General features: G+C 37.7%; 1 protein-coding gene across 3 annotated transcripts in view; it reads right to left on the reverse strand.

Annotated features, from left to right (window-relative positions):
* The window catches only part of LOC106084007 (fibroin heavy chain), a 47,068-nt gene extending 33,301 nt beyond the window's left edge, over nt 1-13,767 (reverse strand). The window contains exons 1-2 of one of the 3 annotated variants that reach the window (XM_059362272.1): nt 13,682-13,767; nt 13,009-13,236 (exon numbers count right to left, since the gene is read on the reverse strand). In XM_059362272.1, the coding sequence (XP_059218255.1) occupies nt 13,009-13,080 (72 nt within the window). In that variant the 5' untranslated portion in view covers nt 13,081-13,236; nt 13,682-13,767. The other 2 variants (XM_059362285.1, XM_059362278.1) reach the window with 2 other exon arrangements.
* Nucleotides 13,768-26,561: the final 12,794 nt, after the last annotated feature.

Genomic DNA, 26,561 nt, shown 5'->3' on the forward strand with positions numbered 1-26,561 from the left:
TGCTGGCAACATTTCTGAGGTACTATGCCATGTGAAAACTTCTCTCCAAAAAGGTGACACTGCGGCACGCCGTTCGGACTTGGCTATAAAAAAGGAGGTTCCTTATCATTGAGCTTAAAATTGAATCGGACTGCGTTTCAAGTGCCTCGAACTTCAGCGCGGATTCTAAAATCTCTGACACCAAGTTTCGAGGTGTCTCTCACCACTTGATCTTTCCAACGGGCTTTTGGTCTTCCCGGTTTGCGTGTACCACTGGAGCTTCTTCATCCATTCGGACAACATTACCTAGCTAACGCAGCCGTTGTATTTTGATGCGTGTAACTACGCTATCTTCGTCATTCAGCTCGTGTTTCATACGTCGCCTACATTCTCCATAATCGCAAACTGGTCCATATATTTTACGAATAATCTTTCTCTCAAATACTCCAAGCACTGGCTCACCTGCTTTCACAAGTACCCATGTTTCAGAATCATATAACAGCACGGGTAGTATCAGTGTCTTGTATTGTGTAATATTCGTCTGTCGAGAGGTGGCCTTGTTACTAAATTGCTTACTTAGACCAATGTAGCATCTGTTTGCCAGTATTATTCTTCACTTAATCTCAAAACTGGTGTTCCCAACTTTCTCAATTTTCTTTATCTGCTCGGTTGTGCAAGGCTTTTTGGGAGTTGAAACCATCCATTTCGTCTTATCTCCATTTCCTGCCAGACCCATTTTCACTGACTCTCTTTTGATTCTTTTAAAGTCTGCAGTTACTATTTCCGGTGGCTAACCTATGATATCGTTGTCGTCGGCATAGGCGAGTAGCATGTGTTCTCTTGCGATTAGTGTGCCACATCTATTCACATCTGCATCTCGTATAGTCTTCTTCAACAGGATATTAAAGAGATCACACGATAGGCTGTCTCCCTGTCTGAAACCTCGTTTGATATTAAATGGTTCCGAGAGATTCATTGCTATTCTTACTGAGGAACTTCTATCAGCAAGTGTCATCCTGCAGAGTCTTATTAATCTTGCAGTGGTACAAAACTCAGACATGGCTTGAAGTACCTTTGAACGTAAAGAGTATCGATGGCGGCTTTGTAGTCAACAAAGAGATGGTAGATATTGATTTGTCCTTCTCGCATGTTATCTGTGTTAGTTGCCAGATTTCTTTCATTGTCTCTGTAGGAGGATGTGCCTGCACCAAAGCCACCGTTTTGATGTTTATTTCTTTGGTAGAATTTTCGGACTTAATTCTGATTCCTGTACATCTCAATTCGCTCACACTCACGTCTTTCCATTTCCTTTTTGTTTCTGCGGAATAGACGCTTCTTCACTCTCCTCTTCTCCCGATACCTCTCCTTCATCTGGCGCGTTGCTACTGATAGTAGGGTTGCTCTATATGCCACATTCTTGGCTTCACTGGCATCTCGATACTCTTGGTCGTACCATGGGTTTCTTGGAGGAGGCTTCCGGTACCCAAGCGCGGTATTATCCATGGAGTGGGCAATAGTTTACCACTGTGCCATTATATCATCGGAACAAGGAGTGCTTTCATCAAGCAGTTGGGTCAGTCAAGTAGAGTATGCTGCTGCCATTTGTTGTGTTTGTAGCTTTTCAATGTCCAGCTTCCGTGCAGTGTCAGATCGTACTTTCCTCGCCATGTTCAAACGCGTGCGAACCTTTGCTGCAACAAGGTAATGATCCGAATCTATATTCGCTCCACGGATCGATCGTACATCTAACACGCTGGATGAATGCCTTCCATCTATCACAGCGTGATCAATGGCTATGTGAATATTTTTATGTTGAAATCTGGTGCTACTAATTACCACGTTTTTTGCCGCGGCGAAATCAATCAACCTCAACCCAATACTAGACGTTATCTTGTGGAGCCTAAACTTTCCGACTGTTGGACCAGAAATGTCTTCCTTCCCTATCTTCGCATTAAAATCTCCCAGAACGACTTTAATATCATGGGCGGGGCAGCGGTCATATTCTCTCTCTAGGCGCTCGTAGTCGGGGCATGGGCACATATAAGGCTGATGTTGAAGAATTTGACTTTTATGCGGGCTGTGGCTGGCCTCTCATCCTCCGGAGTAAAGCTGGAGACAAGGTGTTTCAGTCTCCGACTAACCACAAATCCACAGCCAAATTCATGCCTCGTGTAGTGACGCCATTCCCAGTCCATCACACTTCTTGTAAGGCCGTTATACCTGCCTTGTACTTCTGTAATACATCCGCCAGTGCGTATGCGTATATTGCACCTTCTCTATAAAGAGTCCGGACATTCCAGGTGCAGATCCGCAAATCATGGTCCTCATTGGAAAAAAAACCGCAAAACAGAGAAGTGTCTTGGGACTCTTCCACGTTTCTTTAAAATAATTTTCTGCAAATTGAATAAAAGTCACAAGAATGTCGCCATGTCCGTCCGCCCGTCTGTCGAAAGCACGCTAACTTTCGAAGGAGCAAAGCTAGATGCTTGAAATTTTGCATAAATACTTTTTATTAGTGTAGGTCGGTTGGGATTGTAAATGGACCAAATCGGTCCATGTTTTGGACCGATAGCTGCCATATAAATCGATCAAGGATCTTGACGTTTTGAGCCTCCAGAGGATGCAATTCTTATCCGATTTGGCTGACATTTTGCAAGTAGTGTTAAGTCATGACTTCCAACAATTCAATGTATGTTGTGTGTTTCATATCAGTTCATAACCTGATATAGCTGCCATATAAATCGCTATCGGATCTTGACTTCTTGAGTCTCTAGTGGGCGCAGTTCACATCCGATTTAGCTGAAATTTTATATAAAATGTCTTGTTATAACTTCCAATAATTGTGGCAAGTTTGATCTTAATCGGTTGATAACCTGATATAGCTCCCATGTAAATCAATCTTAGATCTTGATTTCTTAAGCTTCTAGAGGGCACAATTTTTATCCGATTTGGCTGAAACTTTGCACAGTGGCTTCTTCAACGACCTTCAACATACTTGCTAAATAGTATTTGAATCGACTTATGACCTGATATAGCTCCCATATAAACCGATCTCCGGATTAGACTCCTTGAGCCCTTATAAGCCTCATTTATTGTATGATTTGGCTGAAATTTTGCACGTAGTGTTACGTTATGACTTGCAAAAACTGTGCCAAGTATGGTTCAAATCGGACTATTACCTGTTATAGCTCCCATGTAAAGCGATTTCACGATTTGACTTCTTGAGGCCCTGGAAACCAAAATGTTTGTCCGATTTGGTTAAAATTTTCCAGATAGTGTTATGCTATGACTTCAAATAACAAATCGGTCTATAAACTGATATAGCTCCCATATAAACCGATCTCCCGATTTGACTTCTTGAGCCCTTATAACCGCAATTTTTGTCCGATTTGGCTGAAATTTTGCACGTAGTGTTATGTTATGACTTGCAATAACTGTGCCAAGAATAGTTTAAATCGGACTATAACCTGTTATAGCTCCCATATAAACGGATTCCACGATTTGACTTCTTGAGCCCCTGGGAGCCTAAATTTTTGTCCGATTTGGTTTAAATTTTCCATATAGTGTTATGCTATGACTTGAAATAAATGTACCAAGTACGATCCAAATCGGTCTATAATCTTATATTGCTCCCATATAAACCGATCTCCCAATTTGACTTCTTGATCCCCTGGAAGCCGCATTTTTTCTCAGATTTAACTTCAATTTTGCACATAGTGCTCTGTTATGATTTCCAACTACTGTGCCAAGTGCGGTTTAATTCGGTCTTCAACCCGATCTCCCGATTTGACTTCTTGAGTCCTTACAAGCAGCAATTTTTGTACGATTTGGCTGAAATCTTGCATGCGGTGTTCTGTTACGTCAGTCTATAACCTGATATAGCTCCCATATAAAGCGGTCTCCCGATTATTCTTGTTTGGTTCTTAGAAGCTTTAATTGTTGCTGGTTTGAAAGAAGTCAGGAATGTATAATAAAATTATGTCCTTCAACTAAATTTAGTTTGTAAAATTTTTAGCAGAATCTTGGCGGCGGGTTTTAGCACGCTTTTACTTATGAAGTTCTGTCGGGACGAAGTTTAAATACCCACCATCTCAGATATATGTTTTATCTTTATCATGTTTTATCTAAGCCTCATTTATTGTATGATTTGGCTGAAATTTTGCACGTAGTGTTACGTTATGACTTGCAAAAACTGTGCCAAGTATGGTTCAAATCGGACTATTACCTGTTATAGCTCCCATGTAAAGCGATTTCACGATTTGACTTCTTGAGGCCCTGGAAACCAAAATGTTTGTCCGATTTGGTTAAAATTTTCCAGATAGTGTTATGCTATGACTTCAAATAACAAATCGGTCTATAAACTGATATAGCTCCCATATAAACCGATCTCCCGATTTGACTTCTTGAGCCCTTATAACCGCAATTTTTGTCCGATTTGGCTGAAATTTTGCACGTAGTGTTATGTTATGACTTGCAATAACTGTGCCAAGAACAGTTTAAATCGGACTATAACCTGTTATAGCTCCCATATAAACGGATTCCACGATTTGACTTCTTGAGCCCCTGGGAGCCTAAATTTTTGTCCGATTTGGTTTAAATTTTCCATATAGTGTTATGCTATGACTTGAAATAAATGTACCAAGTACGATCCAAATCGGTCTATAATCTTATATTGCTCCCATATAAACCGATCTCCCAATTTGACTTCTTGATCCCCTGGAAGCCGCATTTTTTCTCAGATTTAACTTCAATTTTGCACATAGTGCTCTGTTATGATTTCCAACTACTGTGCCAAGTGCGGTTTAATTCGGTCTTCAACCCGATCTCCCGATTTGACTTCTTGAGTCCTTACAAGCAGCAATTTTTGTACGATTTGGCTGAAATCTTGCATGCGGTGTTCTGTTACGTCAGTCTATAACCTGATATAGCTCCCATATAAAGCGGTCTCCCGATTATTCTTGTTTGGTTCTTAGAAGCTTTAATTGTTGCTGGTTTGAAAGAAGTCAGGAATGTATAATAAAATTATGTCCTTCAACTAAATTTAGTTTGTAAAATGTTTAGCAGAATCTTGGCGGTGGGTTTTAGCACGCTTTTACTTATGAAGTTCTGTCGGGACGAAGTTTAAATACTCACCATCTCAGATATATGTTTTATCTTCGTCGAAATCAGATAAAAATGGAAAATGCGCCTTTAAGACTTAATTTAAATTCTTGTTCAAAATTTCTTCAATTCGGATAAAATTTGCGTCTTTTATGAGTTCAAAGCCGTTTCGGCTTTCCTTTGAGAAGGAGAAGAGTGGGCAGCCCCAAGCATTCGGCCCCAAATATTACTAGCCTCCTCTCAAAGGCTCTTAATTTGGGTTCAAAATTTTCCCAATCGACCTAAAGAAAGTTTGAGAGGTTTTGGGGGGGGAACGGACCCAATAACTGTCACTTGTCGGCCCACATGTCCGTTTGGGTGTGTCAACCCACACTGCCGTAACGGCCAAGCACTTTTATGATAAATCAATTTGATCAGTCGATCATCTTCATATCTTTCGAAGGAATAAATGAAACCGCTCGAATGCATTCACGAATACTTCTCATTGAAATTAGTCGATTTGTATTATAATTAGGCCAAGTGGGACCGGTCTTTACGATCTTCCGATTGCAATTCTAAAGATATTTGACATGTGATGTTGATTCGATATATCCATTATATTAAAGTGTAGCATTTGAAATTGTTCCATTAATTGAAATAATCCAATAAGGACTAATAAGTTGCACACCCTTGTAGGATCCTAATCTTTGTTTGACACACCATCGAAAACCACGTTTAGATCAGCTAAAAATTGAGATCGGTGGGCGCAGCCAGCCAGTTTCGGGTATGCACAAAATCATCCACCTCATATAAATTTTTTTCTTCAACCTCTGTGATTTTACTTGCATTGGCAGGCATTCGTTGTCTAGAAATGAGAAATAAGCGGGAACAGAATATTTATTGATGATTGTGCTCTAATAATTTTGATAATTGCTGCGAGATGGCCGACTATTTAAATTGAGTTTGAGTTCATTTCTAATGTCAACTTTATCAACAAGACCCGTTTTGATTTTTCATGCAAAAAGTTTGATTACACGCATCAGTTGTTGTTTAATGCAGTGTTTTCTAGTTTTGGCTTAGTCTACATTTGAAAAATGACCTTGGCAAATAGCATTAACTTATCTCCAATCTGTGTAATTTCCTGCAAATTATGGATAGTCTAACGATGAACGGATGTTAATAAGATCACTGGAATCATTCGGATTCAGTATAGAATTAGTTTAATGAAAATAAAAAAAAAAACAAACAATAATCATTTTTTATTTTACATATTTTACATTGTCTAGTTCTTTTCCCGGGACTCAAATGAAAGGTATTTAGGATAAGAAAACGTATCTGATATCCAATTGTCGGACCAAGTGCTAGGGGCACCACCCCAACCCCAAAACACTCCTAAATCGTACATATTTACCGACCATGGCAATATGGGACTCAAATGAATGGTATTTGCGAGTAGAATACGAACCTGAAATCCAAATGTGGGACCACGTTTCTGGGCGTCCAAACATCCCCAAACAGGACTTAATTACTGACCATGGGAATATGGGGCTTAAATAAAAGGTATTTTGAGTGTAGAATTAGAATCTGATATCCAAATGTGGGGCCAAGTGTTTGGGGGGTCGCCTCTCCTAAAAACATACCCCAATGGGGACATATTTACGACTATAGTAATATGGGGCTCAAATGAATGGTCTTTAGGAGTAAATCACGAATCTGATACCAATATTCGGGAAAAGTGTCTATGGGGCCGACTATGGAAATATGGGGGTCAAATTAAAGGTATTTGGGAGTAGACCACGTGTCTGATATCAACATTAGGGAGCAACTGTCGAGGGGACATCCCACCACCATAACAACCCCCAAATAGGACGTATTTGCTCACCAAGACAATTTGGGTCTTAAAGAGAGTGGATCTAAATATTTATAGTTTTTAGGGCCAATACCCCAAACCTGACATATTTGCTGATTTTGCAATAAGCAGTTTAAATGAGATTAGAAAACGAATTTGATATCCAATTTTGAGGCCAATGGCAATATGGGGTTCAAATAAATGATATACGATATATGAGAATAGAGCACGTTGCTGATATATCTACAGGGCTTAGAATTTGGGGGACCACCCCAATCCCCAAAACACCCCTAAATCGGGCATATTTACCGACCATGTCAATGTGGAGCTTTAATGATAGGTATTGGGGGGTAGAGCAAGAATTGATACCCACTTTCGGGACCAATTTTCCGGGGGTCTACCCCTTTCCCAAAATACCCCACAGATAGCAATTTTTTAGTGACCATCGCAATATGGGGCTCAAATAAAAGTATATGGGAGTAGAATACGAATTTGATATCCAATATGGGACCATTTAGGGCATCACCCTTTCCCCAAACCAACCCCCAAAGGGTAAACATTTTTCGACCATGCCAATAAGTGGCTCAAATGAAAGGTATTTGAGATTAGAAAACGAATTTGATAACCTATTTTGGGGGACGCCTCATGGTGTAAACTCCCCTAAACCAATGGCAATATGGGGTTTAAATAAATGCTATTTGAAAGAAGAGCTCGATCCTGACATTTTTTCAGGGCCAAGTGTCTGGGGGACCACCTCACCCCCGAAAACACCCCTAAATCAGAGAAAACATGAGAATATCGGACTGAAATAAAGTATTTTAAGAATGGAGTACACCTTACATCCAAACTTAAATTCGTAGACCAATAAAGATCATATGGGATTTAGATAAAGGTATTTATATTGTTAAACTGTTAGTCAAGCGATATACTATTTTCGTAGCATGGTATTTCACTGTCGAAAATAAATATTCCAAGGAAACTTTTGTTCCATATAAAGCGGTCCCGGGTCAGCTAGTATATTATATATTCGAAGTTTAGCCCAGTTCCGTAATAATATAATCATGGGCAAATTACTTTTGTTCCTTGTACGCAAGCGCATTAGTTAAGATAATGGGTTGTAACATATTACGATCAAAAATAATCTAAATGGCTTTACTATATTGTCATCACCTTAATATATACATTTATGTGGTAAGACATCCAAATTTGTACCCGATCCGGAAGAAGTTTGCCTTCAAATGGCCGTACAAAATACGATTCAGATTGGTTTTGTTTATAGAAATTATGTTTAATAACTTTTAGAGATAAAATGCAATTGCGATATACATACATACTTATGTATGCCTCTTGAGCAATAGTATTGGGTTGCCCAAAAAGTAATTGCGGATTTTTCATATAGTCGGCATTGACAAATTTTTTCACAGCTTGTGACTCTGTAATTGCATTCTTTCTTCTGTCAGTTATCAGCTGTTACTTTTAGCTTGCTTTAGAAAAAAAGTGTAAAAAAGTATATTTGATTAAAGTTCATTCTAAGTTTTATTAAAAATGCATTTACTTTCTTTTAAAAATTCCGCAAATACTTTTTGGACAACCCAATATTTTTGTTTGAATCTCAAACGATTTTTGAGGGAAAGACGACTGGTCAGATTCTTAATTTATTTGCACATCAGATTTGAACCGAAATAACTTTGATTTGTATCCCATATTGCAATGTTCTATGTTTGTTCCCTACTTAAATAAAAACCGTAAAGTAGTCATCAAAAAACTTTTGGCTTCAGACAGCAGACATGTTTTGGCCACGTTTTTGAATGTGAAAGCTGCTTTGGAGAGAGCTGTTATATCTTGAGACAACGTAACACCACAATTTTTAGTTTTAAATCATAGAAACTCTGTATGGTATTTAAAGAAATCAATAAAAATACATAAAAAAATTAAATTTAAGAAAAAACCCTCTGTTAACCGTTTTTTCGCTCGGTCCCCAACGGACCGAATAATCGAGGTGCAACTGTATATGACCTAAGACCCAAAATTGGAAGATAAATATTTATGATAGTTACACCCAGAAAAATTGGTCTGCTGATATTAGCAAACATAGTCTGTTGATATTGAACTAAAATTTTTTAATTTTTTGAATGAAACCATACAAGTTTTTATACCCACCACCGCAGGATATGGGGGTATATTCATTAGGTCATTCCGTTTGCAACACATCGAAATATCAATTTCTAACCTCAAAAAAAAAATATATGTATTTCGGATCGTTACAAAATTCTAAGACTATTTAACGATGTGCGTGTGTCTGTCCGTCAGTCTGTGTTAATCACTCTACAGCCTTCAAAAATGTAGATAATGGGCTGAAATTTGGCACAGATACGTGTTTTTGATGCACCCTGGTTAAGTTCTTGCATGGACCAAATCGGACCAGATTTGGATATAGCTGCTATATTTGAAACAGTGAATTATATAAAGCCTCCCGACATCTGACCTAAATATGGTTTAGATCGGACTATATTTGGATATTGCTGTCATATAAACCGATCTCCCGAAAAAGGGCCTGCAGCCCTTAAAAGCTTTAGTTTTTAACCGATTTGGCTGAAATTTGAAATAATGCATAGGTTTAGGCCACCCAACATCGAACACAAATGTGGTTCAGATCGGACTATATTTAGATATAGCTGTCATATAGACCGTTCTGCCGATAAGGGATCTGAAGTCCATAAAAGCTTTATTTATTGCCTGATTTCGCTGAAATTGGAAGCAGTGAGTTGTTTTGGCCTCCCGATATCCGACCTTAATATGGTTCAGATCGGACTGTATTAAGATATAGCTGTCATATAGACCGATATGTCGATAAAAGCATTATTTTTTATCCGATTTCGCTGAAATTTGAAATAGTGAGTTGTTTTTAGTCTCCCGACATCAGCCCCATATATGGGTCAGATCAGACTATATAGATATAGCTGTCATATAGACCGATCTTCCATTTAGGGTCTTAATCACATAAAAAGCAGATTTATTGTCTGAAAATGTTACTTGTATATGAGTTCTCGGGACCTGAATAAAATATGATCGAGACCAGCCCCTAATAAGATATAACTACGTATAAAGTAGTCGAGTTATAATAAAATAGGATGATTATTATATCCCTGTTTAATTTGGTTCACATCGGTCCAGATTTGGTTAAGTTTGCCATATGGAAAGAATTCTCGATTTAATGCCTTGGCCCTATAAAAAGGGCCCTTATTATCCGATTTCGTTGAAATCTGACGCAGTGCCTTATGTTAGGCTTTTCGACATCCGTGTCTTTTATGGTTCCGATCGGCCCGCCCGAACTTAATGCCTTTTTACTTGTTTTATTCCTTGACATTAAATTACTAACTTGCTATAGGTTAATATAAATTTTTGCCAATTTTTGGTGTATATTTTTTATTTAAAAGCATCTATATGATTTTAGTAGTTATTTTGCCTGCGAAACAAATTACCAAATTGCAGCAAATTGCTAAAACATTTACGCTACAAATTTTAAGTATTTATGAGTATTTTTCAACACTTTACCATCTGAAAACAGCAGACATTTTCTTCTGTTTTAGCAAAAATTACTGTTGTCCCATTTTCAGCAGATTTGTTGCTGTTGCTATTTTTACAAAAAAATTTCTTAGGGTGTATATCCAACTATAAACCATTTTCGGTACGGGTTTCGTGGGATTCAATAGATCTCACCAAGTCCAATTTTAGAGAAATTTATTGTAAAAACAGCAAAAATGTTTGTTGCAACAACATAAAGTCTACTTAAAAAGTGGACAACAGTAATTTTTTGCTAAAACGCAAACATTTTTTGCAGTTTTGAGGTTAAGAATTTCAAAGTAGGTGAAAAATGTCATAAATTGTTAATAATTTTTTATGTTTCATTTAATTTATTAATTTTAAGGCCATATAGCGTACATATTGTTCCAATTTTATACAATTTGATCACTTTAAAATAACAGCAGGCAAAATAATTACTAAAATCATATTTATGCTTTTTAACAAAAAGTGTATATCAATGTGAAGCAAATTCTTCAACATTTTGTATTGTTTCATTCAAAAGATGAACATTTTTAACAAAATATCAGCAAACAGTGTTAGCTGGTATCAACTACTAAATTGTCTGGGTGTACGTCTTTTATCGATCCGAAACATTAAATTGGGAGATCAGTCTACACTCATAAAAAAAGTCTGCTGATAGCAATAGCAAACACTGTCTGCTGACTGTTAGAAGTCAATTTTGCTACTATTACAGAAGTAGTCACCTCCAACACAAGTTTTAATGGTCATTAGATCGACTTCCTTTGGAAAAAATGTATAATGTAATGACTCAAATAATAATATAAAATAAAAAGGTAAATCATTGTTGTCATTTCAGCTTTAATACGCCTTTAACATTTTAGCAGATTTCTGTACATAAAACAGCAGATTTTGTGAGTTGAAATCTGGGAACATATAAAAAACAAATAGGGGGAAGGGATGGGCGGGGTTTTACGACCCCCATATTTCCCTCATACTCGTACTCTGCTTTCAAATACATTTTATTTCAGACCAATATTGTCTCGCTTGTTTTGGTGATAATTTGGAGAGAAGCTCCCCTCACATACTAGGTACCGAATTTCTACACCACTTCCAAATGCCTTTCGATTGAATCCCAGGGTTTGGCGAAGGGCTCCACACTGACTTGTTGGATGTCCGCATTCCTTCCGATATGAAAAAGTTCCATAGCCATTTATTTCTTCCAGACCAACCAACACAATTTGTGAAAATGTCAATAAAATCGGTTTAGCCTTTTTTGTCTTTAATGGCATAATCACTAGCGCTGTAATAATCGCCTATTGAAGTTTCTCATGCGCTTTATGATGTCTCAGTAAATGTAAGAAATGTAATCAACGTCTGATCAGATTTTAGTATTACTTTCATAAATACCCATATATAATAAATGTTTTGATATAGGTCCCATATAAAGCGATCTCCCCATTATACAATACTTCTTGAGCCTCTGGAGGGCGCAATTCCCATCAGATCTGAATGAAATTTTACACAATGACCTGAATCGGTCTAAAATCTGATGTATTGGGTTGCCCAAAAAGTAATTGCGGATTTTTCATATAGTCGACGTTGACAAATTTTTTCACAGCTTGTGATTCTGGAAATGCATTCTTTCTACTGTCAGTTATCAGCTGTTACTTTTAGCTTGCTTTAGAAAAAAAGTGTAAAAAAAGTATATTTGATTAAAGCTCGTTCTAAGTTTTATTAAAAATGCATTTACTTTCTTTTAAAAAATCCGCAATTACTTGTTGGGCAACCCAATAGCTCCCATACTAATCGATCTCCCGATTGCACTTATTGAGCACCAAGGGGATGCAGTTCTTTTCTGATTTGGCTGAAATTTTGCTGTGCAGTATGGTGCGAAGTATGGTCTAAATCGGTCCAAAACCTGATATGGCTCTCATATAAACCAATCTCCAGATTGCACTTCTTAAGCCCATAGAGGGCACAGTTCTCGTCTGATTTGGCACTTCTCCTATTCCAGTCAACTAACTTAAATATGGTCTGAATCGTCCATAACCTGATATAGCTCCCATATAAAACGATATTTCGTTTTTGATTCTTGAGCGTTTATAGGACTCAATTTTTATCCGATTTGGCTGATATAGTGCACAAGCCAATTATGGCCCTAATTGTTCCATATCAACAAAATGTGGCTTCAAAGTGTAGCAATTCTTATCCATTATCCCTTATTTGCATATACAAAGATACCAGGCAAAGAACTTCACGAATTCGATCCATGGTGGAGGGTGTATATGATTCGGCCCGGCCGAACTTATCACGCTTTTACTTGTTTAATTTAATTTTTAAATATTTATTAGTTTTTATCTGTAGTTTTATGCATCGAACCGACCCAAAGCGTCATACACCAAAAACGAACAATTGTTATGGGAAAGCTTCAAGACGTCACTCACTAATACGAAGACGAATGAATTCAATGTCCTTTGATACACGGCACGATTTGAGATGCAGTTTGTTTTAAATAAAATGGCTCATATGTGAGAGTAGAGAGTAAATTCACTTACAATTGTGGCTGCATGCGAACAAGCGGCGACAAATAGCACTACTCCCAGTAGGCCCCATCGAAAGGGCAACATTGTTAGTTTGAATTTTTTTGGGTGTTGGGTTTTCTCTATTTTTCGCTTGAGAACTCACTCGACCGGCCACTTCTTTTCAAATTCTATTCAATTTATGGGGAAACGTTTAACGTCGTTGCCAAAGAACGACTTTATACGGAATGAAACACCAGCAAACTAAAATGAGATCAAAAGGTATAATCACTGACTGGGCACAATTTCGAAATAATCAACTCAAGGCAATGAATTGAAATTTAATCAACTTTTCGGCTTTCGATTCTTTCTGCGATCACATTCGACTAAAGTAGAGAATTCGCTTGTGTGTTTTTTTTTTTTTAAATTCACATGTCCGTCTGTGCGCGTAAGAATATCTCTTTGAAGAAACTTTTTTGTTGCTTTAATTTCTAGGCTTATCACTGATTTAAATTTTTATTATTTTTTTTTGTGCTGGGCATCTTGTAAGTTGGAAACTATTGTAGTTTTTGCCTCCTCTTGCGTTATCTCTGATTTGGTGCGATATGTTAAATCCTTCCAATAATCCTTTTCATTATTAAGGTATTTTCGAATGAGGTTCTTTTCGGAATGTTTTTTTTTTATTTGCAGGGTCAAAGGGTTGGTTTACTTTTCAACGCAAGAATTTCAAACGGTTTTCAATGCCTCCGATCGCGACAACTGCTGGAATTCAAATAACGCACAATATTCCAAACAGCCAAGAGCTGTACTTAAAATATTGGACGTTTTCACGATTGTACAAAAAAAAAAAAAAACTAAAAAGCACACAGATCCGAGCAGAACAGCAGAATAAAGACGATTTTACAGATACTCCTCCAATTGCACATATCTCACTATGCACCAGTGCATATACAGTCACATTTGTAAATGTTAATGGGAATGGCCATGTAAATGTTGGTGTTTATGGCAATGTATTGAATGGTTGGTCTTCCAGCGACACAATTACAGATATACGAGAGTACTTTCAATTCTCATCTTGCTACGCATTATCATCGCACATCGCATCCATTAGACGGACGGACTGGCGGACAGACAGACACATAAACGGATGAGTAGTCCCTTGGCCATTTGGCCAGCAAGGCGGCCGAGATACTATCGAAATTAAAGCTCTATGTGTTGAAAACTGAAATGGAGGGTGCGAAAATGATGAGACCACATCAAAGCATGTTGATCTTTTCAATCGATTGCAGTTTACAAGTATTGCTAATCAAGCGTTTTTTTTTCATTCCTATGCCCTAAAGCTCGACTTTAAAAGGTGTGGCTGGTAAGGGCCCGTTAATAACAAATAGACATACATATGTATATTCACAATGCTTATATTTGTTAGGCAAAAAAGCTCTTGTTTGGCTCTTTATGATGATGATTTGTGCTTTCTCCAACTAGTTCTAAAGAAAATTTATTTTTTAAATTATCGAGGGCCACGCGTGCAAAAGCCAGCATTTCGGAAAAGGCCTCCAAGGACTTTTCTTGTTTTTCAAAACTAAAAAGTAATGATGGGCTAAAATCGGTTAAAGCCTACTTTTTGATACCCTACACCACGTTGAGAATGCAAGCTATTAAAATCTACATTTCATATGTATTGCAGAAGGCTCTCAGAAGTTCGAAGCTTCCTCAAGCTGTTCGATTTTCTGTATTATTCGAATAGCTGGAAGATTTTTTTTCGCTAAAAAAATTAAATCAAGTTAAAGAAAACAAGGAAAAAGGCGTTAAGTTCGCCCGGGCCGAACCTCCACAGGTGTATATGTAAACCACCTTTCGTCATAATCTGGTGAAAAATGCATAATGTATGCCCCCATAGCAGCTATATCGAAATATGGTCGGCATGGATATTGAGAGGTCTAATAAGTACATTGACATTGTTCAATTTTGTAGACCAATTTATATGTGTCTCTTTGGTAGATATATCCAAATATAGACCGATCTCAACCACATACGACACGGATTTCGACAAGCCTGGCATAAGTCACTGTGTCAAATTTCAGCGAAATCGAATAATAAATGCGCCTTTTATAGGGTCAAGACTTTAAGATCGGTCTATATGGCAGCTATATGCAAATCTGGACCGATCTGAGTCAAATTGAAGAAGGATGTCATAGGGCCTAACACAACCAAATTTCGGCGAACTCGGACAATAAATGGGCCTTTTATGAGGCCAGGACTTTAAATCAAGAGATTGGACTACATGACAGCTATATGTAAATTTGGACAAATCTGGGCCTAATTGAGGCAGGATGTCGAGTGGCCTAACACAACTCAGTGTCCCAAATTTCAGCAAAATCGGATTATAAATGTGGCTTTTATGGGCCTAAGATCCTAAATCGGCGGATCGGTCTATATGGCAGCTATATCAACACATAGTCCGATTTAGACAATTGTCGAACTTAATCTGCTTATGGACAAAAAAGAATCTATGCAAAGTTTCAGCTTAATATCTCTATTTTTAAAGACTGTAGCGTGATTTCAACAGACAGATGGACGGACATGGCTAGATCATCTTAAAATTTTACACCGATCGAGAATATATCTACTTTGTAGGGTCGGAAAAGGATATTTCAGTGTATTGCAAACGGAATGACAAAATGAATATAACCCCATCCTTCGGTGGTGGGTATAAAAATTTATTGAAAACTCTTAATTTTTTGCAACATAAAAGCAGTAATACTTTTTTATACCCTCCACCATAGGAGGGGAGCATACCAATTTCGTCATTCTGTTTGTAACACCTCGAAATAGGCGTCTAAGACCCTATAAAGTATATATATTCTTGATCGTCATGACATTTTAATTCGATCTAGCTATGTTCACCCGTCTGTCTGTCGAAAGAACGCTAACTTTCGAAGAAGTAAAGCTAGCCGCTTGAAATTTTGCACAAATACTTTTTGTTAGTGTTGTTCGGTTGGGATTGTAAATGGTCCAAATCGGTCCATGTTTTGATAAAGTTGTCATTTAAACCGATCTTGGGTCTTGAATTCTTGAGCCTCTAAAGGGCGCAAATCTCGTCCGATTTCACTGAAATTTTGCACGTGGTGTTTTGGTATTACTTCCAACAACTGTGCTAAGTATGGTTGAAAACGGTTCATAACCTGATACAACTGTCATATAAACCGATCTCGGGTCTTGACTTCTTCAGCTGTTAGAGGGCGCAATTTTTATCCGATTTGGCTGTAATTTTGCATGTGGTGTTTTGGTATCACTTCCAACAACTGTGATAAGTATGGTTCAAATCGGTCTATAACCTGATATACATAGCTGCAATATAAACCGACTTGGATCTTGAGGTCTTTAGCTGTTAGAGGGCGCAACTTTTAATCCAAATTGGCTGAAATTTTGCATGAGATGTTTTGTTATAACTTCCAACAACTGTGCTTAGTATGGCGCAAATCGGTACATAACCTAATATAGCTGCCATATAAACCGATTTGGGATATTGACTTCTTGAGCCTCTAGAGGGTGAAATTCTAATCCGATTTGGCAAAAATTTTGTACAGTGGCTTCTCTCATGCGTGTTCAATATAGTATGAATAGATCTATAGCTTGATACAGCTCCCATATAAACTAATCTCGCGATTTTTAGCCCCTACAAGGCTCATTCTTATCCGAATGCACCGAAACATTACATAAAGACTTCTACAATGTTCAGCATTCAAATCATTGATTGTCCGAATCGGACTATAATTTGATATAGCTGGAATAGCATAATAGTTCTTATTCATTATTCTTTGTTTGCCTTAAAAGAGATACCGCGCAAAGAACTCGATAAACGCGATCCATGGTGGTGGGTATATAAGATTCGGCCCGGCCGAACTTAGCACGTTCTTACTTGTTTTGACTTCACTTCGTTCATCTTGATGCGTTCTTTCGATACAAGAAAAAATCACGCAATTTAGTCCCTATATGTAAACGATACTAAAAATTGTCTATTGTTGACATCCTGTATTGCAACCTGTGCCACTACACTATTTCATTAAAATCGGAATATTTGTTTTTGTTTCCTCAGACTACAAATAACGATATCGTTATGAAAATTTAAAAGATTGGCATATGCATGTTAGATAATAAGTCATTATGTTTGAGCGACTTCTTGAAATTATTTACATTTCCTCATTAATACCAGTATCACTGCTTTGTGAAGCCTTTTTATCACTTTCAGATCTGTCAGCAAAATTGTATTAATTCCACTTTTCGATTTCATCTGCACTCACTGTATTGTTCTCGTTAGTTTGGTTCAATGTCTATTCGTTTATTTCAAGAACTTCATTGTAATTCTTATATTGCGGACACTCTCTTGAGTTCCGATTTAATAATTTGGACCAAGCCTTTTTAACACTGCCTGTGGCACCTCATTCCAAACTAGTTTCAACAGTGTTGTTGATTTGCGAATTGAATGGTTTTTAAAAGAATAATGAAGTGCAAAACTTTGCTCAAAAGCTCAACAAAGAGTTCAAACCGGCATTATATTCGTCTCTATTATTGGCAGATGATGTTGTAAAGTTTTAAGTTTAAACAATTTTGTTGTGTAAACTAAAAAACTTCCTGTGATTAGAGTCCCATGTTCGAATTTTAAAGCTTTAAATCGTGTGAATGTGTTTTTTGAACTATTTATTTTACCACCAAAAACAAAACAAAAATCAGTGTAATAAAACAAATTCTTAAATAAAACTATTCAGAAATAGGAACCAAGAGTTCTAACTTCAGAAAGAATTTGCTATGACTATGCAAACTCCGCAAACATCGTTGTGCAAAAAATGTTGGATGATCGGTTGATAAATACGTTTGCACAGGCCCTAAAAGCGAAAATCGGAAAATACACATATATGGTAGCAATATCTAAATCAGAACCAATTCCTTAGAATAAATCAGGAGTTTCTATGAAACCTTCCTGTTAAATGTGGTGAAGTTCGGCTAACAAATCAGATTGGTTGATAAATGCGCTTGCAAACAAAGGCTCTAGAAGTGAAAATCGGTCGGTACATATTTATTATTGGAGCTATATCTAAATCTGAACCAATTTCCATAGGTAAGTTTAGGTTGAAATTAGGGTGCGGATCCGCCCCATGGCACTATGGGCATGCACCTAAACCACTAGTAGGCTTGTTATGCGCTTTAAATGCTAATAAGTAACCTTGAAAAAGAAAACCTAAGTCAGGAATTCCGAGTTACGTACAAAATTCTTAATTGTTTTCCATACCCCGCTCGTATTGTGTCCCCACCTAAGTACCGGTGTCTGTTAGCCACGAAAGCCGGGCAATGACATAGAAATGCTTCAACGTCTCATGATTTTCCCCGCATGCACTTAACATGCTATCACTTGCCTCACCGATTTTGCATTAGTGAGTTCACAGTCCTATGTCTCCCGTTATAATATTGAAAGCTATACTGACCTCCTTTTTAGTTCCTTTCAGTAATAGCCTTGTCTTCTCACGATTTGGATCTCCTCATAGGATTTTCGCTGTTTTCGCGTACGAAAAACTTCGGGTTAACGAAGTTAATTGACGGCAGTCCCCTGGCCTTCACTGCCAAATGGTATGCTCATCATTCCCCCATAGTCTGCTATGACCCATTACGCAAACAATGCGGATTGTGTCATCCTCAGAGAATGCGTTAAACTCCTTCTTACACTCCAAGACTGTTCGTGACCTTACCTTCCTAGTTGTTATTGCCCTAATGGCCAGTGTTTACTTTCTGTACACTGAAAGCATATGCTTCATCGCATCAATGAACGCTTTTCATTAATTCAATGAAAATTTTCATAAATACAAATAAATTTTTTTCATTACTACAAATTTTCTCATTTCATGGTTTCATTAAATGAATTCATTGATGGAATGAAAATATTTTTTTCCTAAAATAAAAGTAAATTATGTGAATATTGCAATAATAACATGTACTACTATGCATCCTAAAGCAGTATGGAAAAAATTAACAAAAAAAACTTTTTGAAAAGCGTTAAAAATTTAGTGTTTTTATTGGACAACAAATCAATAAAAATGATTTCATTACCTTAATGACGAATTCTATTACATAATTCGCATGCCATTAAGTACTTGCAAATCTAGGTTTGAAACCCCCGGCCAGACAAAAAAAAATTTTTGTTTCTTTGAACTTATTTTAGAAAATTCGTTATAAAAAATATGTATTTCTTATCAAAAAAAAAAATAATTGGTTTCCTTTTTTTAATTTAATTAATTGAGACTATGCAGTCACACTTATTGAGTTATTTTACCATAAGGAAGATGATGTCGGTAGGCTAGAGAATGCGTGCAAGACTACCAAACAAGAGATCAGGAGTTCAAATCACGGCAACTGCAAAATTGTTACTAAGATATTAGTAGAGAGAGTGACACAATAAAAAAAAAACGGAGAGTAATTAGTAAACGAACGCGAAGTGCGAGCCGAACAAAGAAAATAAATTATTATAAAAAAATTATTTTCTATTGATTGAATGAAGCTTGTTCCATTCATGAAATGCAGCTCTACGTTGGTTCCAAAGCAATGACAAATTTCATGGCATTAACGTAAGATTTCGTTCCGGTTACGAAACGCTTGAACATCTTTGATGTCCACACACACCACCTCACGCATTCCGTGATCTTTGTCTCGTATTATGGTCAGGCAGTCGAAAACAGATCTCAGTAGAACAGTAGAAAAGATCTCAGTAGAAAACAGTTCTCAATGTAGATGCCCAGGCCCACTATGTCCTCTAGCTTTGATCCATCTGAAATTTGTTACTAAAAACAGCAAAAATGTTTGTTTAAAATTTCTAATTTAATATCAGCAGACAGTGTTTACTGATATAAGCAGACAAATTTTTCTGGGTGCAAGATGGCAATACCAGAGTGCCGTCAATCCAAGACTGTGCCTTCGGCAGCAGTGCCTCGCACTGGACCTTAAGTGTCATCCTAGGTATCCTATCCGAAACCTTTTTTAATCCACCCGAGTTCCCTATCGTCGCCTGGATTATATTGCTATGGTATGACTTGTTCCTGTCCTCTATTCATTCTCCCATCGCCTCAAGTCTCACAGCCGCAGTGGCTGCCTCACACTTTATCTGTAAACCAATTTCCATAAAATTCACCAGAAATGTTGAGAGCCATAAGAGAAAATCTCGTGCAAATGACGATGTAATTTAATCATTAGTCCAAATCGGACGAACATATATAAGGTAGCTGTATCAAAAACCGTACCGATTTCTTTCAATTTTAATTGACTTGGTATCTATGCCAAAAACATGCCTATGATTAATTTGCTAAAGACGATCGAATGAAAATCGCAAACTGCACTTTGTATATAAACCAACACATCGTACACGAACAAATCAGTCGAATCAGAAAGTGATTCTGAATTGATCCGTATATTTATCAATGGGTCTATCTTTCTTCCTTCTGTGTGTATCAAACAAATCAAATAAACCTATACCACAGTAGTGGTGTAGGGTATTAAAAGATCCATAAAACGACGCGTTTTGAGAGGATTTTGTCCGACTTTGGACTGATATTCTGGACATGAAAATGCAATATATGTATTTACAGCAGTGATGTGCACACTCACACTTTTGCAATTATTTGCAAGCCCATTGAGGCCACGGTAGCGTAGAGGTTAGCATTTCCGCCTTTGACGCTGAATGCATGGGTTCGAATCCTGGCGAGAACATCATCCTCGCCTCCTAATGCTGGCGAAATTTGTGAGTTACTTTGCCATGTAAAAACTTCTCTGCGGCACGCCGTTCGGACTCGACTATAAAGAGGAGGCCCCTTATCATTGTGCTTAAACTTGAAACGTACAGCACTCATTGATATGCGAGAAGTTTGTCCATGTTCATTATGGAATGTTCATTCACAAATTTGCATTTGCATGGGTTCGCATGTAATTATTGTTTTGGTCATGTACACAATTATACCACCGCCAAGCTTATTCTTTTAAGAACTATACAGTCTACATCAGGCATATTCATACATATTCACACCCATAACATTGGCATGGAGTTGTTCCAACATATCGTTACTTTTATAATTTGATGTAGAATTTTTTGATAGATATTCAATTTTTTTTCTATAAAGTCACAATACGATTTTTCAATTACTTTGTATTGAAGTTTTTAACAATTTAAGATTTACTTCTACTCACAATAAAACCGATTTATATGCTCTATAGCGTATTTTATCAATATTTCGACGAGTTGTAAACGCAATGGCAATGTGTATACTCCCCATCCTATGGTGGAGGTTGTACAAATGTTAAAATTCACCAAAACAAACAAGGCCTTTTAGAATGAATAATGTCACATTATAATGTAACACATATGGGCAAAATTTTATTAACTTATGCTTTGGCGCCAAAGCAATTTGAAGCATCAAAAAGTTCAACACGCTTGCTTCATATTCCAGACAGAGTCCCCTCGTTTTGAAAAACCAAGTAGAACAATTAATTCCAGCGAAAATTTCGAAATTTGTCTTTTAAATATGCATAAATTGTGGTGCTTTGTTGCTCCAATTGTAATTCAACGGTCCAATATCAATTCATTTTGTCGTCATCCATTCATTCGTTCCTTTGGCATCTTTGTGCGACATCCACTCGTACTGCCCTGTTAGCTCATTGTCTGTCTTCTTGGGAATGAAAAGATGGTGTCTCATTCTCATTAACTTTTGACCCATTTTATGAAAATATTGACATCCATTATGCTTGACACCCTCGCAAGCACACACACGAAGCAAGCGATGCATATTTTACACAATCATTTGTTTGTTACTTCGTCTGCACAGTGATGCAATTGCTGCAGCTTGATTTCAGGTTTGAAAATTTGAACCATAGGATGGGGGTATACTAATTTCGGCATTCTGATTGTAACTCCTAGAAATACTCGTCCAGGACACCATAAATATATTGGGTTGCCCAAAAAGTAATTTCGGATTTTTTAAAAGAAAGTAAATGCATTTTTAATAAAACTTAGAATGAAGTTTAATCAAATATACTTTTTTTACACTTTTTTTCTAAAGCAAGCTAAAAGTAACAGCTGATAACTGACAGAAGAAAGAATGCAATTACAGAGTCACAAGCTGTGAAAAAATTTGTCAACGCCGACTATATGAAAAATCCGCAATTACTTTTTGGACAACCCAATATATATTATTGATCGCCATGACGTTTAATGTCGATCTAGCCGTGACCGTCCGTCCGTCTGTCTGTCGAAGGCACGCTAACTTTCGAAGGAGTAAAGCTAGCCACTTGCAAGAATACTTCTTATTAGTGTAGGCCGGTTGGGATTGTAAATGGGCCATATCGGTCCATGTCTTGATATAGCTGCCACATAAACCGATCTTGGATCTTGACTTCTTGAGCCTCTAGAGGGCGCAATTCTTATCCGATTTGGCTGAAATTTGGCATGACGTGTTTCGTTATGACTTCCAACAACTGTACTAAGTATGGTTCAAATCGGTTCATAACCTGATATAGCTGCCAGATAAACCGATCTGGGTTCTTGACTTCTTGAGCCTCTAGAGGGCGTAATTATTAGGCAATTTGGCTGAAATTTTGAACAACGTTTTCTCCCATAACCTCTAACGTACGTGTCCAATGCGGTAAAAATCGGTTTATAGCCTCATAAAGCTTCCATACAAAGGGCGCAATTCCTATTCGATTTGGCGTGACGTGTTTTGTTATGGCTTCCACCAACTGTACTAAGTATAGTTCAAATCGGTTCATAACCTGGTATAGCTGTCATAAAAACCGATCTGGTTTTCTTTTATCATATGTTTGCCTAGAAAGAGATGCCGCGAAAAGAACTAGACAAATGCGATCCATGGTGGAGGGTATATAAGATTCGGCCCGGCCGAACTTAGCACGCTTTTATTTGTTTAAAATTATTATGAGTTTTCGCGTACTCCAAAGTTTGTTAAAATTTCCACAAATTGTTACTGGAAGTCATTTGCGTACTTTATTAGCCAGCAAAAGAGAGAGGGAAAGTGCATGAGAGCGAGCAAAATCTCGAAAGTTTTGTAATTAAGAAATTTGCAGCATCAAACAGTTTTTTTCTTTTTAAATCAGCTGTTTAGTTCAAATAAATAGCCAAAGAGAGTAAAGGCTGTTCTTACACTTCTGCAAATTTGTACTGGAAAAGTATGCGAACAGCCCTGTTGACAGGGGACCATGCTGGCGTAATTTGTGATTGTCTCGGACATGTACAACTTCTCAGTAAGAAATCACGCTTGTCATTTGGACCCGACAATAAAAATTAAGCCGCTCAGCCAGTGTAATGTGATGTTCGTCTCAATGTCAATGTCTCAATTGGACTTATAATGTGGGATTTTTTCGACCTTGTTCCGAAGTTCTATATCGATCTACCGATACTAGAAAAAACAAGTAAAATACTGCTAAGTTCGGCCGGACGAATCTTATATACCCTCCACCATATATCGCATTTGTCGAATTCTTTTCCCAGGATCTCTTCTTAGACCAAACAAGTAAAAGCGTGCTAAGTTCGGCCGGGCCGAATCTTATATACCCTCCACCATGGATCGCATTTGTCGAGTTCTTTTCCCGGCATCTCTTCTTAGGCAAAAAAGGATATAAGAAAAGAGTTGCTCTGCTATTAAAACGATATCAAGATATGGTCCGGTTCGGACCACAATTAAATTATATGTTAGAGACCTGTGTAAAATTTCAGCCAATTCGTATAAGAATTGCGCACATTGCGGCTCACGAAGTAAAATAGACAGAACGATTTATATGGGATCTGTATCGGGCTATAGACCGATTCAGACCATAATAAACACGTTTGTTGATGGTCATGAGAGGATCCGTCGTACAAAATTTCAGGCATATCGGATAATAATTGCGACTTCTAGGGGTCAAGAAGTCAAGATTCCAGATCGGTTTATATGGCAGCTATATCAGGTTATGAACCGATTTGAACCTTATTTGACATAGTTGTTGAAAGTAAAAATAAAATACGTCATGCAAAATTTCAGCCAAATCGGATAGGAATTGCGCCCTCTAGAAGCTCAAGAAGTCAAATCCCCAGATCTGTTTATATGACAGCTATATCAGGTTATGGACCGATTTCAACCATACTTGGCACAGTTGTTGGATATCATAACGAAATACTTGGTGCCAAAAATTGATTCCAATCGGATTAGAATTGCGCACTCTAGAGGCTCAAGAAGTCAAGACCCAAGATCGGTTTATATGGCAGCTATATCAGGTTATAGACCGATTTAAACCATACTTGGCACAGTTGTTGGGTATCATAACAAAACACGTCGTGCGAAATTCCATTTCAATCGGATAAGAATTGCGCCCTCTAGAGGCTCAAGAAGTCAAGACCCAAGATCGGTTTATATGGCAGCTATATCAGGTTATGAACCGATTTGAACCATACTTGTCACAGTTGTTGGATATAATAACAAAACATGTCGTGCAAAATTTCATTTCAATCGGATAAGAATTGCGCACGCTACAGGCTCAAGAAGTCAAGACCCAAGATCGGTTTATATGGCAGCTATATCAGGTTATGGACCGATTTGAACCATACTTGGCACAGTTGTTGGATATCATAACAAAACACGTCGTGCAAAATTTCATTCCAATCGGATAAGGATTGCGCACTCTAGAGGCTCAAGAAGTCAAGAAGTCAAGACCCAAGATCGGTTTATATGGCAGCTATATCAGGTTATGGACCGATTTGAACCATACTTGGCACACTTGTTGGATATCATAAAAAAACACGTCGTGGTAAATTTCATCCCAATCGGATAAGAATTGCGCACTCTAGAGGCTCAAGAAGTCAAGACCCAAGATCGGTTTATATGGCAGCTATATCAAAACATGGACCGATATGGCCCATTTACAATACCAACCGACCTACACTAATAAGAAGTATTTGTGCAAAATTTCAAGCGGCTAGCTTTACTCCTTCGGAAGTTAGCGTGCTTTCGACAGACAGACGGACGGACGGACGGACGGACGGACGGACGGACGGACGGACGGACGGACAGACGGACGGACATGGCTAGATCGACATAAAATGTCGCGACGATCAAGAATATATATACTTTATGGGGTCTCAGACGAATATTTCGAGTAGTTACAAACAGAATGACGAAATTAGTATACCCCCCATCTTATGGTGGAGGGTATAAAAAGGATAAAAGAAATGATTTGCTCTGCTATTAGAGCGATATCAAGATATGGTCCGGTTCGGACCATAATTAAATTATATGTTGGAGACCTGTGTAAAATTTCAGCCAATTCGTATAAGAATTGCGCCCATTGGGGCTCACGAAGTAAAATAGAGAGAGATCGGTTTATATGGGATCTGTATCGGGCTATAGACCGATTCAGACCATAATAAACACGTTTGTTGATGGTCATGAGAGGATCCATCGTACAAAATTTCAGGCATATCGGATAATAATTGCGACCTCTAGAGGCTCAAGAAGTCAAGACCCAAGATCGGTATATATGGCAGCTATATCAGGTTATGGACCGATTTAAAACATATTTGGCACAATTGTTGGGTATCGTAACAAAACACGTCGTGCGAAATTCCATTATAATCGGATAAGAATTGCGCCCTCTAGAGGCTTAAGGAGTCAAGACCCAAGATCGGATTATATGGCAGCTATATCAGGTTATGGACCGATTTGAACCATACTTGGCACAGTTATTGGATATAACAACAAAACACGTCGTGCAAAATTTCTTTTCAATCGGATAAGAATTGCGCACTCTAGAGGCTCAAGAAGTCAAGACCCAAGATCGGTTTATATGGCAGCTATATCAGGTTATGAACCGATTTAAACCATACTTGGCACAGTTATTGGATATCATAACAAAACACATCGTGCAAAATTTCATCTTAATCGGATAAGAATTGCGCACTCTAGAGGCTCAAGAAGTCAAGACCCAAGATCGGTTTATATGGCAGCTATATCAGGTTATGGACCGATTTGAACTATACATAGCACAGTTGTTGGATATCATAACAAAACACGTCGTGCAAAATTTCATTCCAATCGGATAAGAATTGCGTTCTCGAGAGGCTCAAGAAGTCAAGACCCAAGATCGGTTTATATGGCAGCTATATCAAAACATGGACCGATATGGCCCATTTACAATACCAACCGACCTACACTAATAAGAAGTATTTGTGCAAAATTTCAAGCGGCTAGCTTTACTCCTTCGGAAGTTAGCGTGCTTTCGACAGACAGACGGACGGACGGACGGACGGACGGACAGACGGACGGACATGGCTAGATCGACATAAAATGTCGCGACGATCAAGAATATATATACTTTATGGGGTCTCAGACGAATATTTCGAGTAGTTACAAACAGAATGACGAAATTAGTATACCCCCCATCTTATGGTGGAGGGTATAAAAATGGATCCCCTACTGTTTACAAGTAAAATACAATTGGTGTACATTTTGCCGATTTACTAGAAACAAGGAGATTAAAAGGAGATTATCGGACATAAGAAATAATTTATCATA

The sequence above is a fragment of the Stomoxys calcitrans genome, chromosome 1, assembly GCF_963082655.1.
Source record: "Stomoxys calcitrans chromosome 1, idStoCalc2.1, whole genome shotgun sequence".
Classification (NCBI taxonomy): Eukaryota; Metazoa; Arthropoda; class Insecta; order Diptera; family Muscidae; genus Stomoxys; species Stomoxys calcitrans.